The sequence below is a fragment of the Sturnira hondurensis genome, unplaced genomic scaffold (genome assembly GCF_014824575.4).
Source record: "Sturnira hondurensis isolate 20B ecotype Veracruz unplaced genomic scaffold, ASM1482457v3 Scaffold0000880, whole genome shotgun sequence".
Taxonomy (NCBI): domain Eukaryota; kingdom Metazoa; phylum Chordata; class Mammalia; order Chiroptera; family Phyllostomidae; genus Sturnira; species Sturnira hondurensis.
Window position 1 is genome coordinate 6,971,509 of NW_028073511.1, and position 24,689 is coordinate 6,996,197.

The following is a 24,689-nucleotide window of genomic DNA, read 5'->3' on the forward strand; positions in this document are numbered from 1 at the left end:
TGTAGAAATGTAGTTCATAATAGCCAGTTAGCGTGATCAGAGTCAAACAGAGAAACCCCCCACGACCATAGGGCAAAGAGAAATATAGAGTAGATACATGCATACATATGAAAATGTATGCATGTATCTACTTTATATTTATATTTATACATATAATTATATATGTGTGTATATATACTCTATAATTATATATATATATAATTCTCCCCCAGATACATTTGCCCCAAAAGAGGAATATGAAAGCCCATGTAGTAAATATTTTCTAGGGAGGGTCTGACTTGGTGAATATTTTACTCTCAAATACTTTTAAAAGAAATTCTCCATTCTAGATGAAATAGTCAGTATGGAACTTTTTCTCTGCTTGAAATCCTCATTCTATGATCTCTATATGTTTATGTTGTATTTTAGAAACAGCTTAGATTTAGAGCTGGGAAAGGCTACATTTTATTTACATCAAGAAATTGTCCCTTTATATAAAGACATGCAGGGCCAGGCATGTGTTGGAGAGTTTAAGATCTTGGAAGCCTGGGCTATTCATCACAAGGTCGCAATGCCTACTAAGCATCAAAGGGATAAAGTTTACGCTATCAGATCCTTTCTTATGTGTCAACTCTAAGCTTCATGAGAAAGTACTAAAAAGCCCATTATAAATTACTGATAGTGGTCCTCAAACAGAATCAGTAAGAATGTAAATGGAACTCCCTGAGTTTTTACACTGAAATCTATGTCTGTAGGAGAACAGTGTTAATGAAGATGCTGTTTTGTTGTTTTTAAATATGTCTGACACCAAGTTAGAGCATCTGTCAGTGTCTCAGTTACTTTCCAAAGTTCAAAGACTCTAAACAGATAAGCGAGTTTTTAGTTGACTTTCCTGCTTAACAGTGTCATTAGCTGAAGACTGTACCTTGTCTTTCCCTGACACACCAGGGGGCTGAGAAATCTGCCTATTAACCTCCTTCTCAGGGAGCATCTATTATTTGCATAAAATCATTTCTCACAATGTGAAGAATGATGTCTACTTTCTTCAGAGGCAAGAAAACATTTCATATTGCATGTTTAAGAATTTTAAGATTATTCAAGTATTTCTTATGCTTAATTTTTAACATTCAGTTTTGCATAATTCACTTCTTTTCAAAATGGCCTCCATCCTTATCTATTTGACTGTGAGAGAAAGAGCAAGTGTTTGATTGCTTGGGTGTTAGTATCTGCTGGGATGGGCCACCCCACCCCCAGCCCCCACCCTCCCACATGCTCTCTTTTGGTTTTCAGAAACTAAAAGGTGGTCTGGAGATATGTAGTAAATATTTTTTTTAATATCACAATCACTGATCCGAAAATGGGAGTCTCTGTTAAGTCAGCATTGTGGTTACTAAAAGTTACCATAAATCTCTAGGGGGTTTCAATCCTTGAGAACTGAACTGCACGCAACTCAAAGTCTTCTCTGTTACTGAGTGAAAGAGCATGAGAGCTCTGTGGAGCCCTAAGGTCAGGCGGCTGCCAGATCCTCTCCCCAGCCCTGCCTTTGCAATGAGCATAAGAAGTAGGCATGGTTGACCAGCTCTCCTGGCAAATATTCACAAGTTGCTTTTCCAAATCCGTTCCTGATACTCAGCTCTTATGGGTGACACTTGTCTCTCTTCAAAGCAGGGTGCAAAATGTGTGATACCAACACTGCTCCATCCTTCTTCTCATATGACTCCCACCAAAGAAAACAAGTAATTCGAAATTGCCAGTGGTTCAAATGACAAAGAGATTTCATTGTACTGAGAGACCACGATGTACTGGGGTTTTTTTCATAACTCACCCAGCAGCATGACACAGACTCTGAGTCAGTCATCATACTGTTGTGTGAAAAGGAAAACAAATACAAAGCAGTCGAGTATTTTTCTCACCATGTCCAGAAGGGTTAAGAGACTTTCCCAAGGTGATATGGATTAGTCTCAAAGACAAAGGAGAGAAAGTGGGGCTATGAGTCACTTTAAAAGGGCCTTGGCTTTTCAGAAGGAGAAAGAAAAATCCTAAGATTTCAGCATATAAACATTATTATGCTGAGGATGAATATCTGCTTATATTTCTCCCTCCCCCATGGAAACAAACAGGCTTAAAATACAGCATGTGGGAATTAGGGTAAGCACAATTTCTAAACAGGAACATCTTTAAAATGCAAAATAAAATATGCCATAGGATAGTGATAGCCTCAGTAGGTTCCGGAATTAATAAATAATTTTAAAAAGTTAAAAGAGGCTGGATAAGAATACGTCAGGTACGATTGTCTCTCTTTGCAACTACCATTCCCTCCACTGAAAAGCTTTCCCCTCAGGTCAACTCATGGCTCTCTCACTGACTTCTGAGTGACACTGGAACCGTGATGTTTAATAAACTGTCACCTCCCCAGAGATGCTTGCACTGGCCATCCATTCAAAAGTGGCCAATGGAATTTCTAGAGAAAGACAAACACAGCAGAACTGCATTTGCCCAATTTCCTCTATTTGTTGGTGCTATGATCCAGCACTGTTAGGGAAGTCTCAACACTTGGAGAGCTTAGAGACATTGCTTCTCCAACTGCACACATCAAGTCTCCATTTGGGGGATTTGGAGCAAAGTCTTTAAGCGGAGGCTACTCTAGCCACTATTTGACTGACATCACTCTCACCCACCTGTGTCCAGGGGAGCCATGACATGGACACTGATAATCTATGACTGGGCTCCTTTCACATCTGCCAAAGTAGAAGTTCTGGGCATGCGGTCTGGGCAGCATCAATACTTTTAAAAGCTCTCCACGTGATACCAAAGTGAAATCAGGTTTAAGAACCACTGGACTAAAGTAAAATATAAATTTCATTACCTATCTTTGGGTTCCTTTCATTTTGCCAAGAGTTTGGCTCCTTGGGGAGAGAAAAGACTGTTTTCATCAAGGTAAGCAGAATACTGAGCAAAATCAACCCTGCACATGTACACACACACTTTAGTTCATCACATCATTTTCCCTCCACTAAGAGCCTCATGTTTCTTCATCCTTCTGAGTACTCATGCCATGCAACAGAGAGCTACATTCATGACGCCACTAACAGAATTTCTGGAGAAAGACAAATATGGCAGAACTCCATTTGCCTGATTTCCTTCTCTCTTGAGTACTATTGCTCTAGCTGCTTTGGCAAAATCTAGGAAACTGGAGTCTGAAGGGCTAAAATGTGCAAAAACCCAGTGCAACCGGCTAACATCCTCCACTGAAGACAAGGCTTTCTAAGTCAAGATCAGACACTGGATTTTCTTGGGCCTGCACCCCTTTCAAATAAACCACTGTGTTTTACAAAGGGTGCCAGCTGGTTGCCTACCCTGAATGGCTGCTTTTCCATGGGGGCTACATGTAGGGGGGAGGATCTGTAAAGAGACTGAGATCAGGCAAGTTGGATGCATGCAGCTAAATCAAACACTCGAAGAGGCCACCCTCTTCTCTGACAGCAAATATTAAAGACATTGGGGAAAAGAACTCCGGTTCTGCCAGATATCTGGCAATTAAGGAAGTTTATCTTTGGGGAAAGTTTGGCGCCTGACTTATACATTTCAACATGACAATGAGCAATGCCCACTTTTGAACAGGCAACATACAGGCTTTCTCAACAAACCTCTTTGGCCTACTTTACTTTGTTCATTAGTTCCCCTTTCTGGTAAGCACAAAGTAAATTTTAGCTTGATAATAATGTCACTGTGTTACCCTAAATGATTAAATGTCTGAAAGGAAGGGTTATGTTTTCTAAACTGCCAGGGTGTGTCATGCACGTGTGTTCATGTTAACACCTTCTATGTCCTGGATTGTCATTGCAAACTCAGTTAGAATTAGGACATTTCAGTAAATTGGCAAAAAAGTCAGCCATCACCTTCAGAGAATGTCTAAAAAGATGACAATGTTGATGGCAATAGCTAACATTCATTACACACTTAATATGTGTCAAGCACTGTGTTAAAATGTTTACATGTATAATTTACTTTAATCCTCTTATCAAGCCAATGGTAGGAACTACTATTATCCCCACATTACAGATGAGAAAACTAAGGAACAAAAAGATTAGGTAAATTGCCCTGAAGAGACATCCGTTGTGATTTAAAGCTTTTTGTAGTAAAGACATATAAGATATCTTTCTGGTGGGAGTCTTCCCAGAAAATCCCAATAGATTTCTGATGAACAGTATTAACTGCTCCATAATCTGGTCCTGGTCCTCACCTTCTTCCCCTGCATCCCCTCCCATCTCTCAGATCATACTGCAGTCAAATTCATCGACTCATTCCATTGCAGAATGGGATGCCTCCACATTCCCAGACCCTCCCTCTTCCTCTGCCAAAATCTACCCATCATCAAGTTCAAATACTATTTTCTCTGTGAAGCCATCCCAATCATTCAAGTACAACCAGCTGAAAGAATGTTGTGTTCCTTTAATTCCACAAGACACTCTCTGCCTTTAAGAAATATTAGGTGAGCGGTTATTTTTATGTCTATCTCACAGATACACAGATCATATAAGCATATGTTAAACTCCTTTCTGTATAAGCATAATGCCCGGCATATTGCACATGCCTAATCAATGTTTTTTCATGACCATTTCTTGAACCAAAAAAGTTCAGACTCTCTTACAATGTCTGCAGAGCAAACATGTGAACCACAGAACTGTTAGAGAGAGCTACAGAGTTTTAATTGTGTTCCAGCAGTTGATGGGAGATGTCTCTCTACCCAGTCACCCACGGCAAACTTTCAATTGGCTGTAAACTGGAGGGGCTTTGACGACTGCCCTTCCTTCCAAAGTGCTATGGTAGGGACAACAGGAAGGACAGTGAGATTTTGCGCACACGTTTCCATTCCAATGCAACCATAGGTAGCAGCAAATCATTATATTCTAATTTTCTGACCTCAATATGACAGATGGCAGACACTCCTGTGGCACTGTCATAAGAGTTGGTAAAGAAAGGACCACACATTTAAAATGTGCCGAAACAACAAATTCTATTTTTAAAATCTATTTCAAAAAAATGTTCAAAACCCAAATCTTGAGTGACAGAGCCAGGCATTACACTAGGGTATCACCCGCACACTCAACAGTAAAGAATTCAAGATCTTCCTTTAAGCAAAGATTAAGGCAAGGATGGAAAATGATTATGCAATGTAATTCCCCTTTTCTTCCTCGCACCACGAAATGAGCAACTGTCCTGTGTGTGGGGGTAAACTGTTTAAATAAGAAGCTTCTGTTCATTCTTACATTCAATATGAGAGAAGAAATCAAAATTCTCATTTCACAAGCATGGAATCCTTTTCAGAATATAAAGCCAAGTGGGAAAATAAAAGAGAATGAATACCATCAGGGGACAATGACCCATGACAATTACACAGTTCTGCAGGCAGTCAGTGAGGACCAGTACCATGGAATACAGTCATAAAGATGAAAAATTTTTTTATCCCTGAACTTTCTTTTGGACAACTGCTTAGGGAAATGACTTGCTTCCTTTGCTTGACAAAAAAAAAATTAAAAATTTAGGCAGCAGCTCTCCAACTTTGATTCCCAGGGAGCTGGAGATTGAAACTGCCATCCTTAGAACAGCTTTTGTTCAATCTGAAGACCATGTCATAGCATCTTTAGTGACATGCCATGAAGGGGTTACTGTCCCACTAGCAGGGAGTCCTGGGTGCTTTCATCCTTTAATTACCGATTCAAAATCCCTCTCAACATTCTCCTTATCGACACAGATATGAGACTACAAAAACATGTCTGCTGCAAAATCACCTAATAGAAAAGGCAGGAAAAGACAGACAGCGGTAGACTTTATCGCATTCAGAATTAATTTGCTCGTCCCTCTTCTAACTTACTCTAATTAATACAGCCATGCACTCACAAGATGCATTGCTATCACAGACCATGAGCTGAAAACTGTTCAACAAAGTCTTGTTTCCTTAAGCTAGGAAGGCTCTGCCACACTGCTTCAGGCTTCGAGAACAGCAATGATGGAAAATGAGATTGCAGGTGCATACCTTAACCTCCTGATTGGTAAAGACCTCGACATCCACCACACAGGCGACCAGAGTGGAAACATCACAGTCCATGCTAGGGGCTGGCATTCCCCCTCCTGATTTGCAAAAGAGTTAGGCAGCCTCCGAGTCGTGTGCTACAGGGTGATGGGCAGAGCCTCCAGGTGGCTGTTGCCGTGGCCGGCGGTGCTGCCTTGCCCTGGACACCGCCTGAGCTCGGCACCTGGAGCCCGCTCCCTCTGCACACACACAGCCTGCCGCGTCTGAGGCAGCACAGCAGAGTAAGGAAGGGCCGGCTTTCTCATGGCAATGACATCACCACAAAGACTGACACAGGCTGAAGCTATTTCTCCCCCCACCCCATGCCTTTTATCTCTAGGCAGTGCAGTGGAGCAAATTGAACATGATTAGGTGCTAAATCTGAACTCAGACTAAATCAATTCAGGCAGCGCTAGCTAGGAACTGAGTCATAGCTGTTGTTTTAGCTGAGTGCTTATGTTTGCAAAAAGCAGGAAGGAGAGACTGAGACCCGAGGCTCTGTTTGGGGAAGGAGAGGGGGGGAGGTAGAATTCTGCAGATGAGACTCCTGAGGTTAAGGTGTGACAATTTTTCTGTCTCAGAGATGAGCAGGAAGTTGAGACATTTTGCAAATTGCTTGCCTTCTGTTAATCGCCCTGTACTCCTCAGAACAGCCACACATGTTCTGGGCATCCTAATGCATCCTGGGCACCGGCTGAATAGAAATCCATTCTCAGAGTGACTAAAGAGCTAGTCGTCATTCATTTAGGCAGCCTGGTAAGAGGAGATAATTAGAGGTTTGTGAAATTCTATTTGAAGCCCATAAGTGCAGACCGGTAACTCTAAAAGCACTCTTCCAAGCTCGGCATTTCAGGCTGTCTCCAAGGTCATTCCAATTGAAAGAGGCTCGTGGAAAAGAGTTATAGCAAACGTCTCATGTGGGGCCACATGGCAGAATCTAACAGGCAAGCACATAGATGTGGGTCACTGTCAGAGCTTCGGGGCTCTGTTTCACCTGAGACTTTGAACACGTCCTGGTGCATATTCTCTTTTTCTGACTGTGAACCCTTGAAAGGCAGGACCATGGATAATTCACCTTTAGATCTTGAGCCTTTAGCAGAGTGCCTGGCAAGAGAACGCAGTCATTGCTTAATGAATGAACGACGGATGAGGAATAGCCTTCTTTCACATCACAGTAGGAATGAGAAAAGAAAAAAATGTTAGATTAGATATAAAAGCACCAGTAGAACTCACTAACATTATAGCAGGATCTGGCCCCAGGAGCAGTACAGTTGCATCTTCAGTGTCACGACTGGTAACAGGTTGGCACCTTTCTGACACATGAGTGAGCAAAGTGGTCCAACTCTGCACACAGATGAGAAAGTTGATGTTTGTCACTGAAGGTACAAGTTTCGTCATTGGTCCTCACCTGGCTACATTTGAGCCTAGTGTTCCCCTCAATAAGGCATTTCTTATGCTAAATGACATCAGTCCACAAGTACAAATGTTTAGACTGATGAAAATGTGTGTGTGCGTCTGTGCATGTCCCTTACTATGCTGTCCAGGGCACTGTGGGGAGTCTGAAGTCATACATGCAGATAACTGAACTAATAACCCTGACAGGGTAGTGATTATGTGCAAAGCTCTGCACCAGATGCCATGAAAGATTAAATGATGAATAGGCAAAATTCACAATCCTCAAGGGACTTACATTCCAGGGGAGGAGATAAGATGTGCAGACAAACACCTGCTCACTGAGGCAGCGGTGACTGTGGAAGGACAGCCAGCATTTGGTGGGAGCGCTGGAGGAAGAGCAATGGACAAGGAAGGGAGCTGTGGCAGAGCACAGGACGGCACCAAGGAGAACATGACCTCTGCCCTGATCTTGAACTATGGGTAAGGCTTTGTTAGACAGAGAGAGGGTGAGAAGAGCCCTCCAGGTAGGGGCAACAGACTAGAAATGTCGGGAAGGAAAAATAGGGCACTTGGAGGACAAGGCACATTGAAGGTTAAATTTGATTAGAGTCAGGGGTAGATAAGGGAGCAAGAGCCAGACGCCTCAAAACCATGAGGGGCCCTTAGCGTCTCTCTGGTCAACCATGGAATACCAGGCGAAGTTTTTGAGAAAGTTAATGGGATCTATGTATACATAAATATAGCTAAATTGTACAGATGAAAATGATTCTGATCACCATTAATTCGAGAGGCAAAAGAAAGAAATGGCTGATTTTTCATATGCCGTGGCAGACGCTAAAATAGATTTTTTTTAAGGTTTCATGGCAGTGGCAAGCTGGTGTTTAACAGTCAGCTCTCTGAAGAAAAAGGAAAAAAAAGCCCAATGTGTAGCACTTGCTTTCTGTGGTGTAAATAATCTTATCATGGCTGACTTCAGGCAACCAATATGAAGTCACTTGAACGCAAAGTTGGAACTCGATGCCTGTAATCTATTCACACCAGCTGTTCAAGCTGCCTCTAGCACAGGACGTTTCACTGTCATTAAAATGTCCGTCCGCAGAGGTTAAGTCCTGCATGCGTGTCCAAAGCTGATGAAGGAGCATCGAGGCAGTCGGAGCAGTGCACTGTAATCACTGGGCTCTGTGAATTATTTCACACTTCCTATTTGGGAAACAGCTATTAAAAGACACAGATGTGTTATTTCAAGAAAAAGAGCCTTGCTATAATAAGTCTTGGCAGGAAGACATTAGCCTATCCAGGAAGCAGAGCACAGCTCGAAACTGTAAAATAAGTAGTTTTTCTGATGTATCCTCAGTTTCTCCTTTCTCATCTATTTCTGCCCTGAAGATTCCTTCCTATACTCAAGAACCCACCAACTTTACACTTTCCTTTTTAAAAATATCTTTTCAAGGACACAGTTATTAATTCATTTATATTAGCATGATGTGATTGATAACTCATAGTGTTACCTACTCATCAGAGAGGAATCTGTATTTCAACAGGGGACTGAATCTTAAGCTGAGTATATGGTGTCTTTAAGCTGGAATTAGAAGGCATCAGGAGCATATAGTGATTCTGAAATGAAATTTTTGGGTTTTTTTTAATAGGCAGGTGCAACAAATTCAATTGGCTATACAAAACACTCGTTTTCCTATAGCCCAGGGCCCCTGAGATTTCCCTGTTTAAAAAGTGCCCAGTTTCTCTAGAGAAAATATACTTCTTACAGCTGGGGGATGACTGGCAGCCATGGAGGTGTCTACGGAGGTATATAAGCACCCTGGCTGATGGCCCGACATGCCCTGGCTCCTGCCTCCTTTCACTTCTTACTTCATACCACTTTTCCCTTTGCTCTCCATGTCCCAGGCCCACTGGTCTTGTCATCCAAAAAATGTCAAGTTCATCTTAGAACCTCTGTACTCGCTACTGTCTTTGTCTGAACACACTGAGGTCTCCCATGGTGGCTGGCTTCTTCTTCTCATCCAGCTCTCAGCTCAAATATCATCTCCTTGGAGAAGTTTTCCCTGATCATCTAAAATGAAATGTGTGTACACATGCGTGTGTGCATGTGTGCATGCACACACACACAGCATCAGTCACAATCCCCGAGTCTTCACTTTAATTCATAACACCTTTCACTGTTTGAAATTACTCTGTTCATATACTGTAGTTCTTTACTTGTTAATTGCTTATTTTCCCAACCAGAATTTAATCTCCACAAAAGCAGAGATTTTTGCCTATTCTATTCCCTGCTGTATCCTCGGGGGCTAGAAAATGCCTTGTACTTAGTAGGTACACTAATAAATGTCTGGAGTACGAATGGATAAGTAAATGGATGAATCTTAACAGGCAAGTGGAAGGACTCCAACCACAAGAGATGGCTTCCTGATCCATCTCTTGGAAGTGATGGAAGAGATGGCTTCCACGTCAGGAAAGTCCTTACAGGAAGACACATGGGCTCTGATTCAGTAACCACCGAGTCTCTGACAGATGAACCCACTAGCACAGCCATGCTCAAGAACACCCTTCCCAGTTGAAGCGGCCAGAAAGTCTTAGTAGTCACTCAAACCACTGCTCTTCCTATGACTGACCAGTTGAGGAAATTAAAGCAACACGATACAGACCGGGGATGTCAAAGCCATGTTCACTGGGGGCCACACCAACCTTGCAGTTGCCTTCATAGGGCCTACTATAATTTTAGGGCTATAAATGTAACGATCCTTAACAGTTAAGCGAGAGCTCAGTGCTGCTGCTGGGTAGAAACAAGGTGCCAGGCAGATAAAACAAGGTAGAGGGCCGGATTCGGCCCACGGACCTTAGACACTTTTGACAAAGATCACTTCCCTGCCCCTCAGGACAGGCAGTTCTCTAAGAGGGTTGACAGCTGAGCTGATGCACTCACCTCCACCTGTGCAGGAGCAGATGCGACCCTTTCAACTCCGAGGCCAGCAGCCAAGTCTGTTTTAGTATCAAGCACGGATATTCCCATTACAATGATAGGTTGTCAAAGGCTTTGCTCATTCTATGTGCCTTTTTGGATCACTTAAGTCTGTTTATTATAGAAAATTTCAATTATGTTCAAAAATAGAGAGAACACTATAATGAGCTTTCAGGTACCTACCACCCAGGTGCAAGAATAACTTGCAGTAATTCTTGTTTCCTCCCTATCAGTGGGTCTCAGAGTGTGGTTCCCAGACCAACAACAGCATCAGTGCTGCATGGGAACTCATTAGAAAGGCAAATTCTTGGGCTATACCTGAGGCTGAATAAAAAACTCTGAAGAAGGGTTTGTATTTGTAATTTAATTAGCCCTCCAGGTGAATCTGATGCGAGTTCAAGACTGAGAACCCCTGCTCCGTGTCCCCATCCACTCCAGGTTATTTGGGAGCAGATGCCTGACATCCCATCATTTCATCTGTAAATATTTCAGCATATATCTCTAAAAGACAAAGGCTCCTATTTTGAAATCACAATAACTATCATCCTGAAGCACAAAAAGCAAGAATAATTCCTCGAGATCGTCAAATATCTATCACCAACCACATTAAGGAGGTTCTCTGTACTCCCCACCCCCTCCCCAGGCCCATTCTGCCACTCTTTTCTTAAGCAGTTTTCCTTAAACTAAGGTATTTCTCGTATCTCTTAATCCATAGGGTCCTCCTCCAACTCTGCTTTCTTTCTTCCTTGCACTTGCTTGTTGTTGACCATGAAACCATATTTGCTGTTTAGCATTTTCCCAGTCTAGATTTTCTTGATGAACTCCACAGTGTCACTCCACCCCTTCCTCCATTCCCAGTAGCTACTGTTAGTCAGATCCAGAGGCTTGCTAGATTCAGGTTTGGCAAGACTTCTTCCCAGACGGTGTTGTGTCCTACCATCAGGGGCTCTATGTAATTCTGGCTGTCTCTCTTTTGTGGCATTAGCAGCCTTTCACGCTTAAGGCCTGGATTCACTCTTTTATTAGGCATTCAATCTTTCAACATGACGGTATTCCTTCTTCACTTATTCATGATTATTTCCATTAAAAGGAACGACTTCTCTCTCCCATGTAATTACCCTGAGCTACATTTTTGTATGACAGGCAAAATACACACCTGCCTCTTTTCCTCCATTAACAAGTTTGTAGTTGTTATTGTTTAAAATGATCTGTTCCCTTACTACCCTTCCAAGATCATCGGGGGTTATTTTTAAAGTGTCATTACAAATTCACCAAACATATTTGATGAGTTCAAATCCACTGTAATTTGCTGTTGATGCTTCAATTGTCCATCTTTGGCTGATGAGAGTCTGACTGGCTGGGTTGGCTCCTGTGGGTTTTTGACACAGTCCTGGTCGTCTTTGAGGCCCATCTCACCTCTGGCATGACAAGGAGTTCCAGGTGCGTACTGTCCATTTCTTGCCTCAGGTAAGGGATCAACCATTTCTCCAACGAATCCCAGTTCTGTTTAGTAAGTATTTCAACATATTTTAATATCCTAATCTATATCTGTACTTAGCTATATAAGTAAGTGCTCTTTTCACTGGGTTGGTTATTGTTTACAAACCTTTTTTAGTGGACAGAGTTGGGAAATGCACAGATATATTTTAAAGGTAGCATAGATTATGAGTTCAAACTGATAATTCCCATTCAAACACAGGACTATTGCCTTTTTGCTGAAACTTACCTGTCTTGTATCTGCATCCTCTTGCTTCCATATCAAACACCTTGATCGTTACTAGCAACATAATTACTCACTTGCCTTATCCTACAGTATATGTACAGCAGCCTCAGAATCACATTATTAACACTATTGGGTACAATTTAAGATATTTTTTCAGAGTCTTTTTATTTTTATCCTTTAGATAGAGCTCATAAAGGGGGTACAAATTTTTGTGTTTTACAATCATTTGGAATAGTTTCTGTATTTCATCAACTAGATGCCAAGTTAATTTGTTTCTAAAATGTTTACTTTTAGAAATGTTTGCTTTTAAAGTTTCATTTGTTTCTAAAATGTTTCTAAATTTGTTTACTTTTTCAAAAGTAAAATCTTTTGATTCATAAGGATTGCCTTTCCCATGAAATTTAATTTTGTTTTATAAAAAATATTACATGGCTCAAAAATCAAAACCAATCTACAAAGAAATCTAGCTTCTATTCCTGTATCCTACACTCTACTCCCTCCCTATCAGGTTATTGTTATTTTATCTTTATTGTTTATCCATTCTCTCATTAAAAAAAAATACCAACTGATCCAGTCAAGACGGAGGTGTAGGTAGACATGCTTCACTTCTATGTGCAACCAGATCTCAAAACAAATAATACCCATACCCATCAGGAAATCAAGCTGTATGAAAATACTACAACAAGGATTTAAAGAAGCCACACACATCCAGATGGGTTGAAGGGCAGAGTCCTGGAGACAGGGGAGAGGCAGTGCAGTGGTGGTGGGATGCTGGCCCCCTGCACTCAAGTTTGGTGGGTAAAAATCAGGAGGGATACCTTGGGAGTGAGTGATCCCAGCTCCAGGCCAGACCACATAGCCCAGGATTCCAGCACCAGGAAGATAAATCCCCATTATCTCTGGCTGTAAAAATCATGAGGGTTGGGGAAGTGGAAGACGCTGCCAGATTTTCATTATTTAAAGGGTCCACATGGACTTAGAACATATGCAAACCCACAAACTCCAGGTTTCATCACAAGATCAGCACCTTGAAGGGTGCCAGTTGCATGTGGGAAGTGGGCAAAGTAATTGGAAATGGGGTGAGGTGAGTGCTGGGCAACCCTTCAGAAGCCAGGCAGTGGCATTTTCCCCTCTCTGAGCTCTCCCTTCACACGGAGCCACAAAGCAGTAAAGCGGGTTGCACCACCCTGACAATTACCTAAGGCTCTGCCCCACAAAATTGACAGGCGCTTTTTCTACATACACCATGCTACTAAGACAGGGGGTAAAAGCAGCTCTACCTAATAACACAGAAATTAATATAGGAGGCTGCCAAATTGAGGAGACAAAGAAATATGGCCCAAGTGAAAGAACAGAACAAAACCCCCCAAAAGGAACTAAATGAAATGGAGACAGCCAACCTATCAGATGCAGAGTTCAAATCACTGGTGATTATGATGCTTAGAGAAAGCATTGAGTATGTCAACATCATAAAGGAAGAAATGAAGGTTACACTAAGTGAAGTAAAGAAAAATCCACAGGGAACCAACAGCGAAGGGAAGAAAGCCAGGATTCAAATCAACAATTTGGACCATAAGGAAGAAATAAATATTCATTCAGAACGGAAAGAAGAAAAAAGAACTAAAAACAAACAAACAAACAGGATAGGCTTAGGAACATCTGGCACGACTTTAAAGGTACCAACAGCTGAATATTAGGGGTGCCAGAAGTGGAAGAGCAAGAAATTGAAAACTTATTTGAAAAAACAATGAAAGAAAACTTCCCTAATTTGGCAAAGAAAATAGACATACAAGTTCAGGAAGCACAGAGAGTCCCAAACAAGTTGGAACCAAAGAAAACCACACCAAGACACACCATAATTGAAATGCCAAAGGTTAATTTTAAAGAGAGAATCTTAAAAGCAGCAAAAGAAAAGCAGATAATTACCAGCTTAAAGGGGTTCCCATAAGACTGTCAGTTTCTCAAAAGAAACTTTGCAGGCAAGAAGGGACTGGCAAGAAATACTCAAAGTGATCAAAAGCAAGGACCTACAGCCTAACTTACTCTATCCAGCAGAGCTATAATTTAGAATGAAGGGACAGATAAAGTGCTTCCCAGACAAGATAAAGCTCAAGGAGTTCAACATCACCAAGCCATGAAATGAAGTGAAATGTTAAAGGAACTTATTTAAGAAAATTAGAAGATCAAAACCATGAACATTAAAAAAGAAAAAAAATTCACAACTATCAACAACTAAATCTAACAAAACAAAACAAAACAAAAAAACAAACTCAGCAAACAACCAGAACAGGAACAGAACCATAGATATGGAGATCATTTGGAGGGTTATTAGCTTGGGGCTGGGAGGAAGGGGGACAATGGGAAAAAAGGTACAGGGATTGAGAAGAATAATTTGTAGGTACAAAATAGACAGGGGGATATTAAGAATAGTATAGAAAATGGAGAAGCCAAAGAACTTATATGTATGACTGACTCATGGACACAAACTAAATGTATGTGTGTCGGGGGAGGTTGGTGCTGCTTGATGGGAGACACCAGGTAGACAGGGCCCAAGGGGGAATAAGTGGGACAACTGCAGTAGTATAATCAATAAAATATTTGAAATACTAACAAATATTCATGAATGTCATTTTCCTTCCCTTTCTCAGACAATTAATAGCATACCTGGCATATTTTTCTGTCTTGCCTTTATCACTCAAAACCATGACTCTATAGGGGTGGTTGGAGGTGGAGAGATTGATCAAAAAGGAAAAAGGACTCATGGACACGGACCACATTGTGGTGATTGTGGGGGGGACACACTGGGGGAAAGGTAATGAAAAAAATACAATCGATCAATCAATCACTCAATCAATAAATAACATGACCCTAGAGAGCACCCCATAGTAATATGCAAAAATACCCTTACTCCTTTTTTACAACTATATAGTTTTCCACTGTGTGCTTTAGTAAGTTTGTGTAACTAGGCCCCTGTTGATGGGGGCCTGTTTACAGTCTTTTGCTATTTTTATTTGTTTTTTACATTTACTCAAAACATTTACATGTTTTACTCAACTACCCCGCTCACCCCTGTAATCACCACACTGTTGTCCATGTCCATGAGTCCTTTTTCCTTTTTGCTCACGCCCTCCACCCCCCACCCTCCACCCCAGAGCTGTCAGCCTGCTCTCTATCTATGCGTCTACCTCTGTTTCACGTGTTAGTTCAGTTTGTTCATTAGATCGCACCATTCCACCATTCCCTTACAGTTGTCAGTCTGTTCCATGTTTCCATGTCACTGGTTCTGTTTTGCTTGTTAGTTTATTGTGTTTATTAGATTCCATTTATAAGTGAGATCACATAGTATTTGTCTTTCTCTGACTGGCTTATTTTACTTAGTATAATGTTCTCCAGGTCTATCCAGGCTGTCGCAAAGGGTACGATTTTCTTCTTTTTAATGGCTGAGTCGCATTCCATTGTGTAAATGTCCCACAGTTCTTTAATCCATTTGTCTACTGATGGACATCTGGGCTGTTTCTACATCTTGGCTATGGTAAATACTGCTGCAAAGAACATGTGGGTGCTTGTATTCTTTCAAATTAGTGTTTCGGGGTTCCTCAGATACATTCCCAGTAGTGGAATTGCTGGGTCAACAGCGTGGCAACTGAAATACTTTGCGCATGCCTTTTCGTATTTTGCCATTTTATCTTTGGAACAGATTCTACAACGGGAATTACTGAGTTAAAAGGCAGAGGTCTAGGTAATTTTGCTAGATCCAGCCACATTCTCCTCCATAATTGTGGTACCATTTTGCTTACCCAGCAATAATTTATAAGCAAGAGCGGTTCCCCACAGCAATGTGTTGGACATTTGTCCATCTGGTGGGTAAGATGCAGTTATCTCAGTTGAGCTTTGATTTGCTTTTCCTTACAATGGCACATTTAAGGATCTGTCTATATGTGAACTACCTTTTCTCCAGTTAGTTCAGATTCTGTGTCTGGCCCAAGTAAACAGGAAGTCCTAGACACCCGCTGACATTCCTCAGGGAGTATTAGTTTGTAATAATCTAGTTAGGAGCAAAATGGAGCATTTGTTTTTCTATAAGAGCCCTAGGCCTTTCTCCTTCTATAATACCTCGCTCAGGCCTAGTCATCACATGCCAAACACATCCTCCCATAGGGACCTCACACTCCCCCTTGCACGGAGGGCCCTTTCCCCCAGTCTAGGCAGGCCTCCCTTCTCTACAGCATTCAGGTCTCTGCTCAAATGCCCCTGCCATGAGAAGCCCGCCCTGATCAGCCTAAGGAGCACTCTATTCACTATCTCCTGGCCCTGTTTTATGTTTCTGCAAAGGCCTTATCACTAGCCAGTGTTATATATTTATCTGTGTCATTTCTGTGTCTCTCCCCCACTGGAACTCAAGCTCCAGGAGGGCAGGGCTCCTCTACCCTGTTCACTGTGGTGTCCTGCACAGTGGGAGCTCAATGGAGGCGTTTGGGGGGAATGAATCGCTGAATGAGTGGAATCCTTTTTCTCTGAGAGCCAGCTGCTGGGGACATGGACCAGAAATAAGTCTATCCAGTGGGTCCCTGTAAAGGAGAGTGAACCTGAGAAAGGAGGGTAAGCAAAGGAAGGTGCCTCAGACCCTAGGTGGCAGGGTAGTGGGAGGCAGGGAAGGTCCATAAGAAGTGAGAAAAAAGGTCACTGGAAGGGGAGAAGGAGGGACACAAAAAGCAAACTCCCCCATCTGTACAAGCCCCAGCTAAGTGGCAGCTGCCACACCCTTGGTCAGACTCAGGGACTGTGCTCATCCTGCCGCTGCCCAGGGAGCACCTACTGAGGCTGCACAGATATCCTACAGCTAATCCTTGAGTGACACTTTGAAGAAGCCACTGTCACTTTTCCTTTGCCTCACCTTCCTTCCCACTTCCCAGGGTTTTTTCCCTGCCTGCATCCATTAGAAAGACAGATTTCCCTTTCCCCCTTTCACATCCGAACTGGATGGCGCACTTTGTACCAGGCAGTGTTATGCCCAAGAAGCCGACACACTTGACAAGTCACAGGATGAACATAAATAGGGTGAGTGCTTAGCAGACTTGTCTTCTGGGCATCGGATTCTCTGGGAACCGTTCCTCCTCCCCCCATCCTGGATTCATCTGAGGGAGGCTCCGACCAGGCCAAGGCAGTCAGAGTTGTGTAAGGATTTTCCAAACCAAAACTGGGTCAAGAGCACCAGTCCCCTGTAATGTCAGAAGCTTGGGACTATTGCTGGCCAAGTTTTTTTTTTATTATGAAGCCAAGTTCATACATAAACAAACAAAAGTCAAGAAAAAGAAGCCCTGGAAGCATTGGACTCCTCATCCTCAGCTGCTTCTGAGGCCCATGGCACCCTGTTGTTCCATGGGTCACTTGCTCAACTCATCCCTTGGTTACGTTAGCTATTCTAGTGTTAAACCAACCAACGCCTCCCTTTCTCTCCCATCTCAACTCAGGCATTGTTGCTGTCACTGACAATTGGAAAAGTCCTGGCTAATAAACACACACACACACACACACACACACACACACACACACACACACAGTCCTCGATTAAATAACAAGGGACCATAAAGTAGAAGATATTCATTAGGGGGCACATGTTCAGGTTCTCCAATTCTCCCATGGAGATGCTCTCCTTCCCCAATTAGACTTGAGGTGAGGGCGTGGCACCACCTAAACCTCCCTCCTGGGGTGACAGCAGAGTCGCAGGATGGATTTCTGCAAAAAGCAAACCTCCTCGCAGAACCATCTCCACTTGCTTCACCCTATTTGTCCACCCTACTCGCCCAGCCTACACATCCAACCTTCAGGTTATAGAGCTAGCTACCTAGCTCTTGGCCACCTGCTTTGAAAGTCTGTGTATTGGTCTGGTACCTAACTTCTTCTGGAATGTCACATTTACTATTTTATCTTGGTCTCAGTTGAAACTCAGAATTGAACATCCTGTCACGCTATCATTTACTTGGAGCTAACCTGTGAAGTCACCCTGCAAAAATTCATTAGCTCCTTAAGCTTCACAACAGGCCCCATTTAGAGATGAGAAAGTAATTTGCCCAAGGCCAAACAGCTGGGAAGTTGTAAGCTGGCCTCCAAAGTGTTAGCTCTCACCTTCTCTGCCATACAAACTTGAACATTTGGCAGGAGAGAAGAACACATCTGCGCCTTGGACAGAACTGTAGTCGCAGTGTCAAGGCTGGATTGGAAAGTAACAAAGGCAGGAGCAAAGGGAACTGACACCTCAAAGGAACGTTAGGAGGGAGGAAATCAGCTCTGCTGCATTTTTGGCAGAACTATCCAAGCCAGTGACAATGAGGGACCAAATTAGGCAATGAGCAATGCTGGAGACATGGTAGAAATACAAAAGCGATCTCAGTGACCACACTGGACGGGGTGGTGAAGGGAGTGGCAGGGGCAGGAAGGAGGTACAGCATAGCTGAGCTTTCAAAGTCTCAGCTCCAGTGATGAGGGTGGGTTCCTGAAAAAGATGAAAGATCCCACCTACCAGCAAAATCAAGAAAGCCTCAAGGAAAGAGGAGGGCATCTGACATGGACACTTGTTAAAACTACAAAGAATCAAGGTCTTGTGAGTGAGAGGCTCGTTTGAGGACCAGTGACTAACCCATTTAGTTGGAATGTAAAGTTGAACAGGGTAATGGTGAATTATAAGATTGGAAGGGAGAGTTGTGGGCACACAGCTAAAAACTGAATACCAGAGTAAAGAGTGAGTATATTTCATTCATTTTATGAAAAGTTTATGAAGAAGAAAAACTCTGCACTGGGTTGAATTGGAGTGGAGAGGTATTGCAAATTTTGGTAATTCCAAAGGCAACGAGGGGCTGGATTATGGAGACACAATAGTAGCGTTAGGAAAGGAGTGGGTGTGAGAAACACCATGGAAATAGAACGTTCGGGATTAACAAATAACTGGCTGTCAAAGTAATGGTCAGAATGGGGAGGCAAGCAGGTTGGAGGTACCAGAAAAAGGGGGAATGGAGGCAGGGAGGGCAGGAGGAGAGGAAATTCTGAAGTTCCAAGCCTGGGTAGACAGAGGTAACCTCGTGGGAAATAGCTTAGTTACATAGGTGACGAGAGCAAGTTGTGATCAGTTTTATACAATCATGACAGTGAGATGCAGGTCCACGTTCATTCAGTTCAAACTTTAGCTATTATAATGAATCTTCACATACGTGAAATGGCAAAAAGGAAGAGTAAGGGAAAAACTCAGATTAAGACTTACAGTGGTAACAGGTACTAGTATTTAGTTACTAGTCAGGGATGGCCATGATTGCAAAGCTCCCCTAGTTCTGACTAGTCAAGACTTCACAAATCATTCCTTTTCACCCTTTCCTGTTCTCTCAAGCTAAAACCTGAAGATGGGAAAAACATCAAATCTATGAACAATGGTCCTCCTATGCAACTATTTATACTCTCTTTTAGAAGGGTCTAGATTTTTGTTTCAGGTGTAAATACATGGAAGTATTTGATGAATTTTACTTTTTATTTGAAATTTTAAAATTATGGAGCAAATATAAAAAATACTTCCAGGAAATACTTTTGGACCTGAACTTCTAATCTTCCCACGAAGCCTGCTAGTCTTCTCATGCTCTCTGCTTCAACTGTGGCACCACCCTCCACCCAGTCACCTTGTACCGCAGCCTCAGTCACCTCTGATTCCTTCCGCAAGGAGTCCACAGCCTGACTAGGCAGCAGGGCTGCTTGGCCCAGAGGATAAGGGAGGTTGTCAAAGGGCCCTGTCTGTCCGACTGTGTCTACAGAGGCTCAGGATCATCTTAAGAGAAGGAATATCTAAGTTTGCCAGAAGGAGGGGGCATTAGAGAAGCTTTCCCTAAAGATGTGTCTTTTCACTGAACATTAAAAGGCAGATGGCAAACAAGTAGGGAGATGACATTTTAAGAGTAGGTCGGAGCGTAGGATGAGACACTATGAGTAGACCAATACTGCAGAAATTTCCAGACAGTGTTAGGAATTAGGGCTTAAAACCATGGAAAACACAGCTAGACTGTGAGGCAAGGGCTTGCGAGTTATGGGTAACAGTTCACATTTTGTCCCATAGGAAGAAAGGACCACTGAGGCTGTAACAGTAGCATCTTAACTCTCCCTGCCTCTAATTTCACTGCTATTTAATCCATCCTGCAAACAAACTGCAGCCAGAGAGATCTTTGTACTAAGGAAATATGATCACATTTCTGTACTTGAGAGTGGAGGGTAAAACTGGAACTGGAGCTGCATATGTGCAAAGATCATACAGCAGGTCCTCGAATAACATCACTTCATTCAAGTTTTTTCCTTATATCATTGATGAAGGGAAAAAAATCAATTCCCAGCAGGGCCACTGTCTGTGTGGAGATTGCACGCTCTCCCCATGTCTGCGTGGGATTTCTCTGGGTACTCTGGTTTCCTTCCCACCCCAAAGATGTGCACGTTAGATGAACTGAGTGTCCACATCATCTCCGCCTGGGGGAGTGTGGGCGGGCACGATGCGCCCTGTGAAAGAAAGGTGTCCTGTCCAGGGTGGGTGCTGCCTGGTGCCCTGAGCTCTGGTCACCATGACCGTGAACTGGAATAAGTTGGTTGGAAAATAATTATCTTGCTTGTTTTTATTACTTTCTCACATTTACTTTAATGCTTAACATTAGAAACGTTCAGGCTCTTTAAAAGTTTGGTGATGTTTCTGTGACCAGAAATATGTTGTAGGAACTTAACTCTTGTTTATAGCAGTGCCTGTGGTAAAAATTGATTTTGATATATGTAGTTTTGCTTAATGTCGCAAGTTCCAAGAACCTATTGATGAAGTTAAGCAAGGACTTACTGTAGTAAGGAAATATTAGAAATCCAACAGACAAATAGACCTCTGAGACCTCGTGCTGAGATTGCCTCATGCTGCCTTAGTAAAAGGCCAGCCTCTTCCACTAAAATAATGCGTATTACTTCCATATGCATGGTGCACATAAATCCATTATAGCACTTACCCAGCTGTATGGTTTAAATGTTTTATTGTATCCTCAGCACTTAGCACATTGCCTGGCATAAAGCAAGTAATCAAGATAATGTCTGATAAATGGATGAACGAATGCATAAGTAAAAGGCAAGACAAGCTAATGCTATCCTCACTTTTTTTCAAAAATGGATTATTTCTAATTCATTCTATTTCTAGTAGCAGCTCCACTAGCCTCAGTCCTTGATGTTTAGCAGGAAGTCTCCTACCCACCCACCCCCACCCTTACTCTTTGCCTCCTTAGCTTCAAGAGTCCTGGAGACTTACAGTGGAAAAAACTAGGAAGCAAGGCATGAAGCTTCATGTATTTCTGTGTATAGAGATGGCTGAAAGTCCACCAAAGGTCATACTCCTTCCATAGCATAAATCCATTACTAGAAAGTGGTTTCCCAATGAGGGCAACCGTTCCCAGGCCAAAAGGGATCTTGTTGATTGAGTTCTGGCCAATGGAGTAGGAACAGAATGACTGTATGACACATTCATGCCTGCCCTTAAGAACTCCCTGCAGGACCCTGTGTCTCTTCTTCAAATTGATTTTGAAGCCAAGTATTGAAGACAGCAGAGCCTCTATCAGCCTGGGTCTCTGAATGACTGCATGCAGCCTTTCCTTCAGCCTCCTCCCTGATCACACTCTTAATGGGTTTAACATGGGTGAGAAATAAACATTTTCTCTGGTACGTCCCTGAGATTTTAGGGCATATCTGGTACAGTAGAGAGCATTACCTTAATGCATACAGCACACATGTGTACATGTGTGTGTTAAAGTATGTCTTCTTCGAATGCTAAGTCCAGTTTTATACAGTGTCAGAATCAAAAACCAAAATGGAAACAGAGCCAGAAGATGATTTAATCCTTGAATGTGGAACTCCTTGATTTTAACATTAATTTGAATGTCTTAAATCAGTAAATGAGCAGGTAGTCATTTTGTTGTTATTTGATATATCATGGTTAGAGTGTTTCAAAATAGAGACCAAGGGAGAAAATGGTGGTGGAGAAAAGAACTGGAAAGCCACAAGGGTAAAATAGATAAGATCATGAAAGATTTTCTGGTGAAGTGCATAATTTTTTAAACAGCTGAATTAGTAATAGACACTCACTACCATTGGTGGGATTTAAAATAAATAAATAAACAGGATGATATGTAAGTAACATATATTATAAATATATTATGCTTATGTCACTGTCCCTTGCCAATCTGTAGGCTGCTAATGCTCTGTACATTATGACCTCCTCCCTGAAAGTGGCAGGTAAGGGCACCCAGTGACTTGGTGCATATTTCTAATCATTCTAAGGCTAAAGAAGGCATCTAAAAGAGCAGATGCCTTCACCCTCCTTTACTTTTAAATTACCCATGTATTCTTTCATTTGCTCTCCCTTTTCAAGATGGGTTGGTGGTAAGTCCAAAAGCTAGAATAGAGGAAGGTGAAGAGGAAGAGGTAAGAAGCCACAAAGAGATGCACAAAAGGACAGTTTCTGGTATAAAATGTCAGGCTGATTACACACATTCTTATCACCTAGATTGGGGTTTGGGATGGGGGTGTGCGTTGGGCATGTCAATATCTTTGGAAATTTCCAAAAATGTGAAAAATCACATTCCTTGACTAAGCTATGTCCTTTGAGTATTTCCACAGAGTTGGGGTGTCAAGAACACAAAAAACAAGAAGCTCTCCCTGGAGGACTGGTGCTAGGATCAAAGAAACAAGTGGCCAAGAGATTTTCAAGTTGACCAGACTAATTCATCAGAGTAAGTAAGGAGAAAGAGTCTCAGGGCAAGTGCTCTAAAAAAATAAATACTGCACATTTAGGTGGAGCTTCCTTTGTGCTGTGTTTTGGGAACATCTGCTATTTAAGGCAAAGTGTAAAAAGACACAGAATTCCAATGGTGAAATCATAAGTAAACTTATTAAAGAGGAAGTCTTCAATAAGCATGGCTCTGGGACATGCATTTAAATTTTTGGTGGTTTTGTTTTTTAATCCTCACTTTAACATAGTTTGCCATTGCTTCTAGAGAGAGGATGGGAGAGAGAGAAACAGTGATGTGAGAGAGAAGCATCAGTGTGAGAAAAAGCATCAATCTGTTCCTTTCCATAGGTACCTGGACTGGTGATGGAACCTGCAACATAGGCATGTACCCTGACCAGCAATTGAACCCACAAGCTTTTGGTTACAGGATGATGCTCCAACCAACTAAGGCACACCCGCTGGTATTGTTATTTTGGTACAGGATAAATGGAGTTTTCAACACTCTGTTAGTAAAAATATAACTTAGAAATCTTTCTGGAATGCAGAAGCCTTTAAAAAACAAGCACGGAGAACCTTCCACTTGTAGTTAAATATAGGAAATATTTAAATATAGTTGATTAATATTTAAATATATTTAAATATTTAAATATAGTTGTAGGAAACCACTGTGCTACTCTCAAAAAGAAAAAGCCACATGCACTACACAATCACAAATTTTTAAAACCTTGTCAGAAGCTGATGAAAAAGAAACCTAAATGAACTAAATTCCATAAAGTGATGAGCCCTTCATGTAAGAAAAGAAATATATGTTTGCTTTCATATTCTGTATAATTATGGAAAAAGAATTTACCAGACAGGCGTAAGGAGAAACCAGATGAATCCTAATAAACTTAATAGTTCCACATGGGCTAGAATAAGGGATTAGAATCTCATAAAGTATGAAAGAGAAACTCTGTAAAGCCAATAATTTATCCAGACAAAAACTAAAATAAAGATCTGTAGGACAATATAAAGTATTCTAACACATGTGTAATAATTGTCCCAAATGTGGAAGACAGAATGATTCAGAAGAAATATTTGAATACATAATGGCCAAAATTTTCTTGAAATTGATTAAAGATATCAATGCCTAAATCCAAGAAGATCCTTCAACCCCGAGATGACCACACCTAGAGACATGATAGTTAAACTCCTAAAATTCAAAATTAAAGAGAAATATTAAAAGCAGGAAAAGAAAAAACACCTACTACATAGAGAAAAATAACAATAAAAATGATGACTGACTTATGAGAAACAATGGTGGCAACAACACAATGGAACAACATATTTAAAATATAAAAAGAAAAATGATAAAGAGCAAAGATGACTTTCCAGCAAAGTCATCTTTATCCAGCAAAGATGACTTTCAAATATGAAAGCAGATCCTTATCTGTTGCTTGTGAAAATGTAAAATGGTGCAGCCACTTTGGAAAATAGTTTTGTGGTTTCTTAAAAAGTTAAACATAAAATTAAAATATGACCAGAAATTCTCCTACAAGATATCTACCCAAAAGAAATGAAGGTAGGTTGACAAAAGACTTGCATGCAAGGGTTCAAAATAGCATTATTATAATATGCATTATTATAATGCTACTATAAATACATAGTAGAATACATACATATGTATGAATACATAGTAGCTTATTATATACCCCCAAATTGAAAACAATATAAATGTTCATCAAATGGTAATAGGTAATCAAAATGTATTACATTCATACAAGAAAAA

The 24,689-nt window shown here is 41.6% G+C and overlaps 1 protein-coding gene across 3 annotated transcripts in view; it reads right to left on the reverse strand.

The window, feature by feature from the left end:
- The window catches only part of RCAN2 (regulator of calcineurin 2), a 260,809-nt gene that overhangs the window by 87,559 nt on the left and 148,561 nt on the right, over nt 1–24,689 (reverse strand). The window contains exon 1 of one of the 3 annotated variants that reach the window (XM_037054243.1): nt 6,017–6,460. The exons of the other annotated variants lie outside the window; for them this stretch is intronic. Within the exon in view, the coding sequence (XP_036910138.1) occupies nt 6,017–6,103 (87 nt within the window). The 5' untranslated portion in view covers nt 6,104–6,460. Of the gene's footprint in view, nt 1–6,016; nt 6,461–24,689 lie in introns of those variants that run through there. 3 annotated transcript variants of the gene reach the window in all.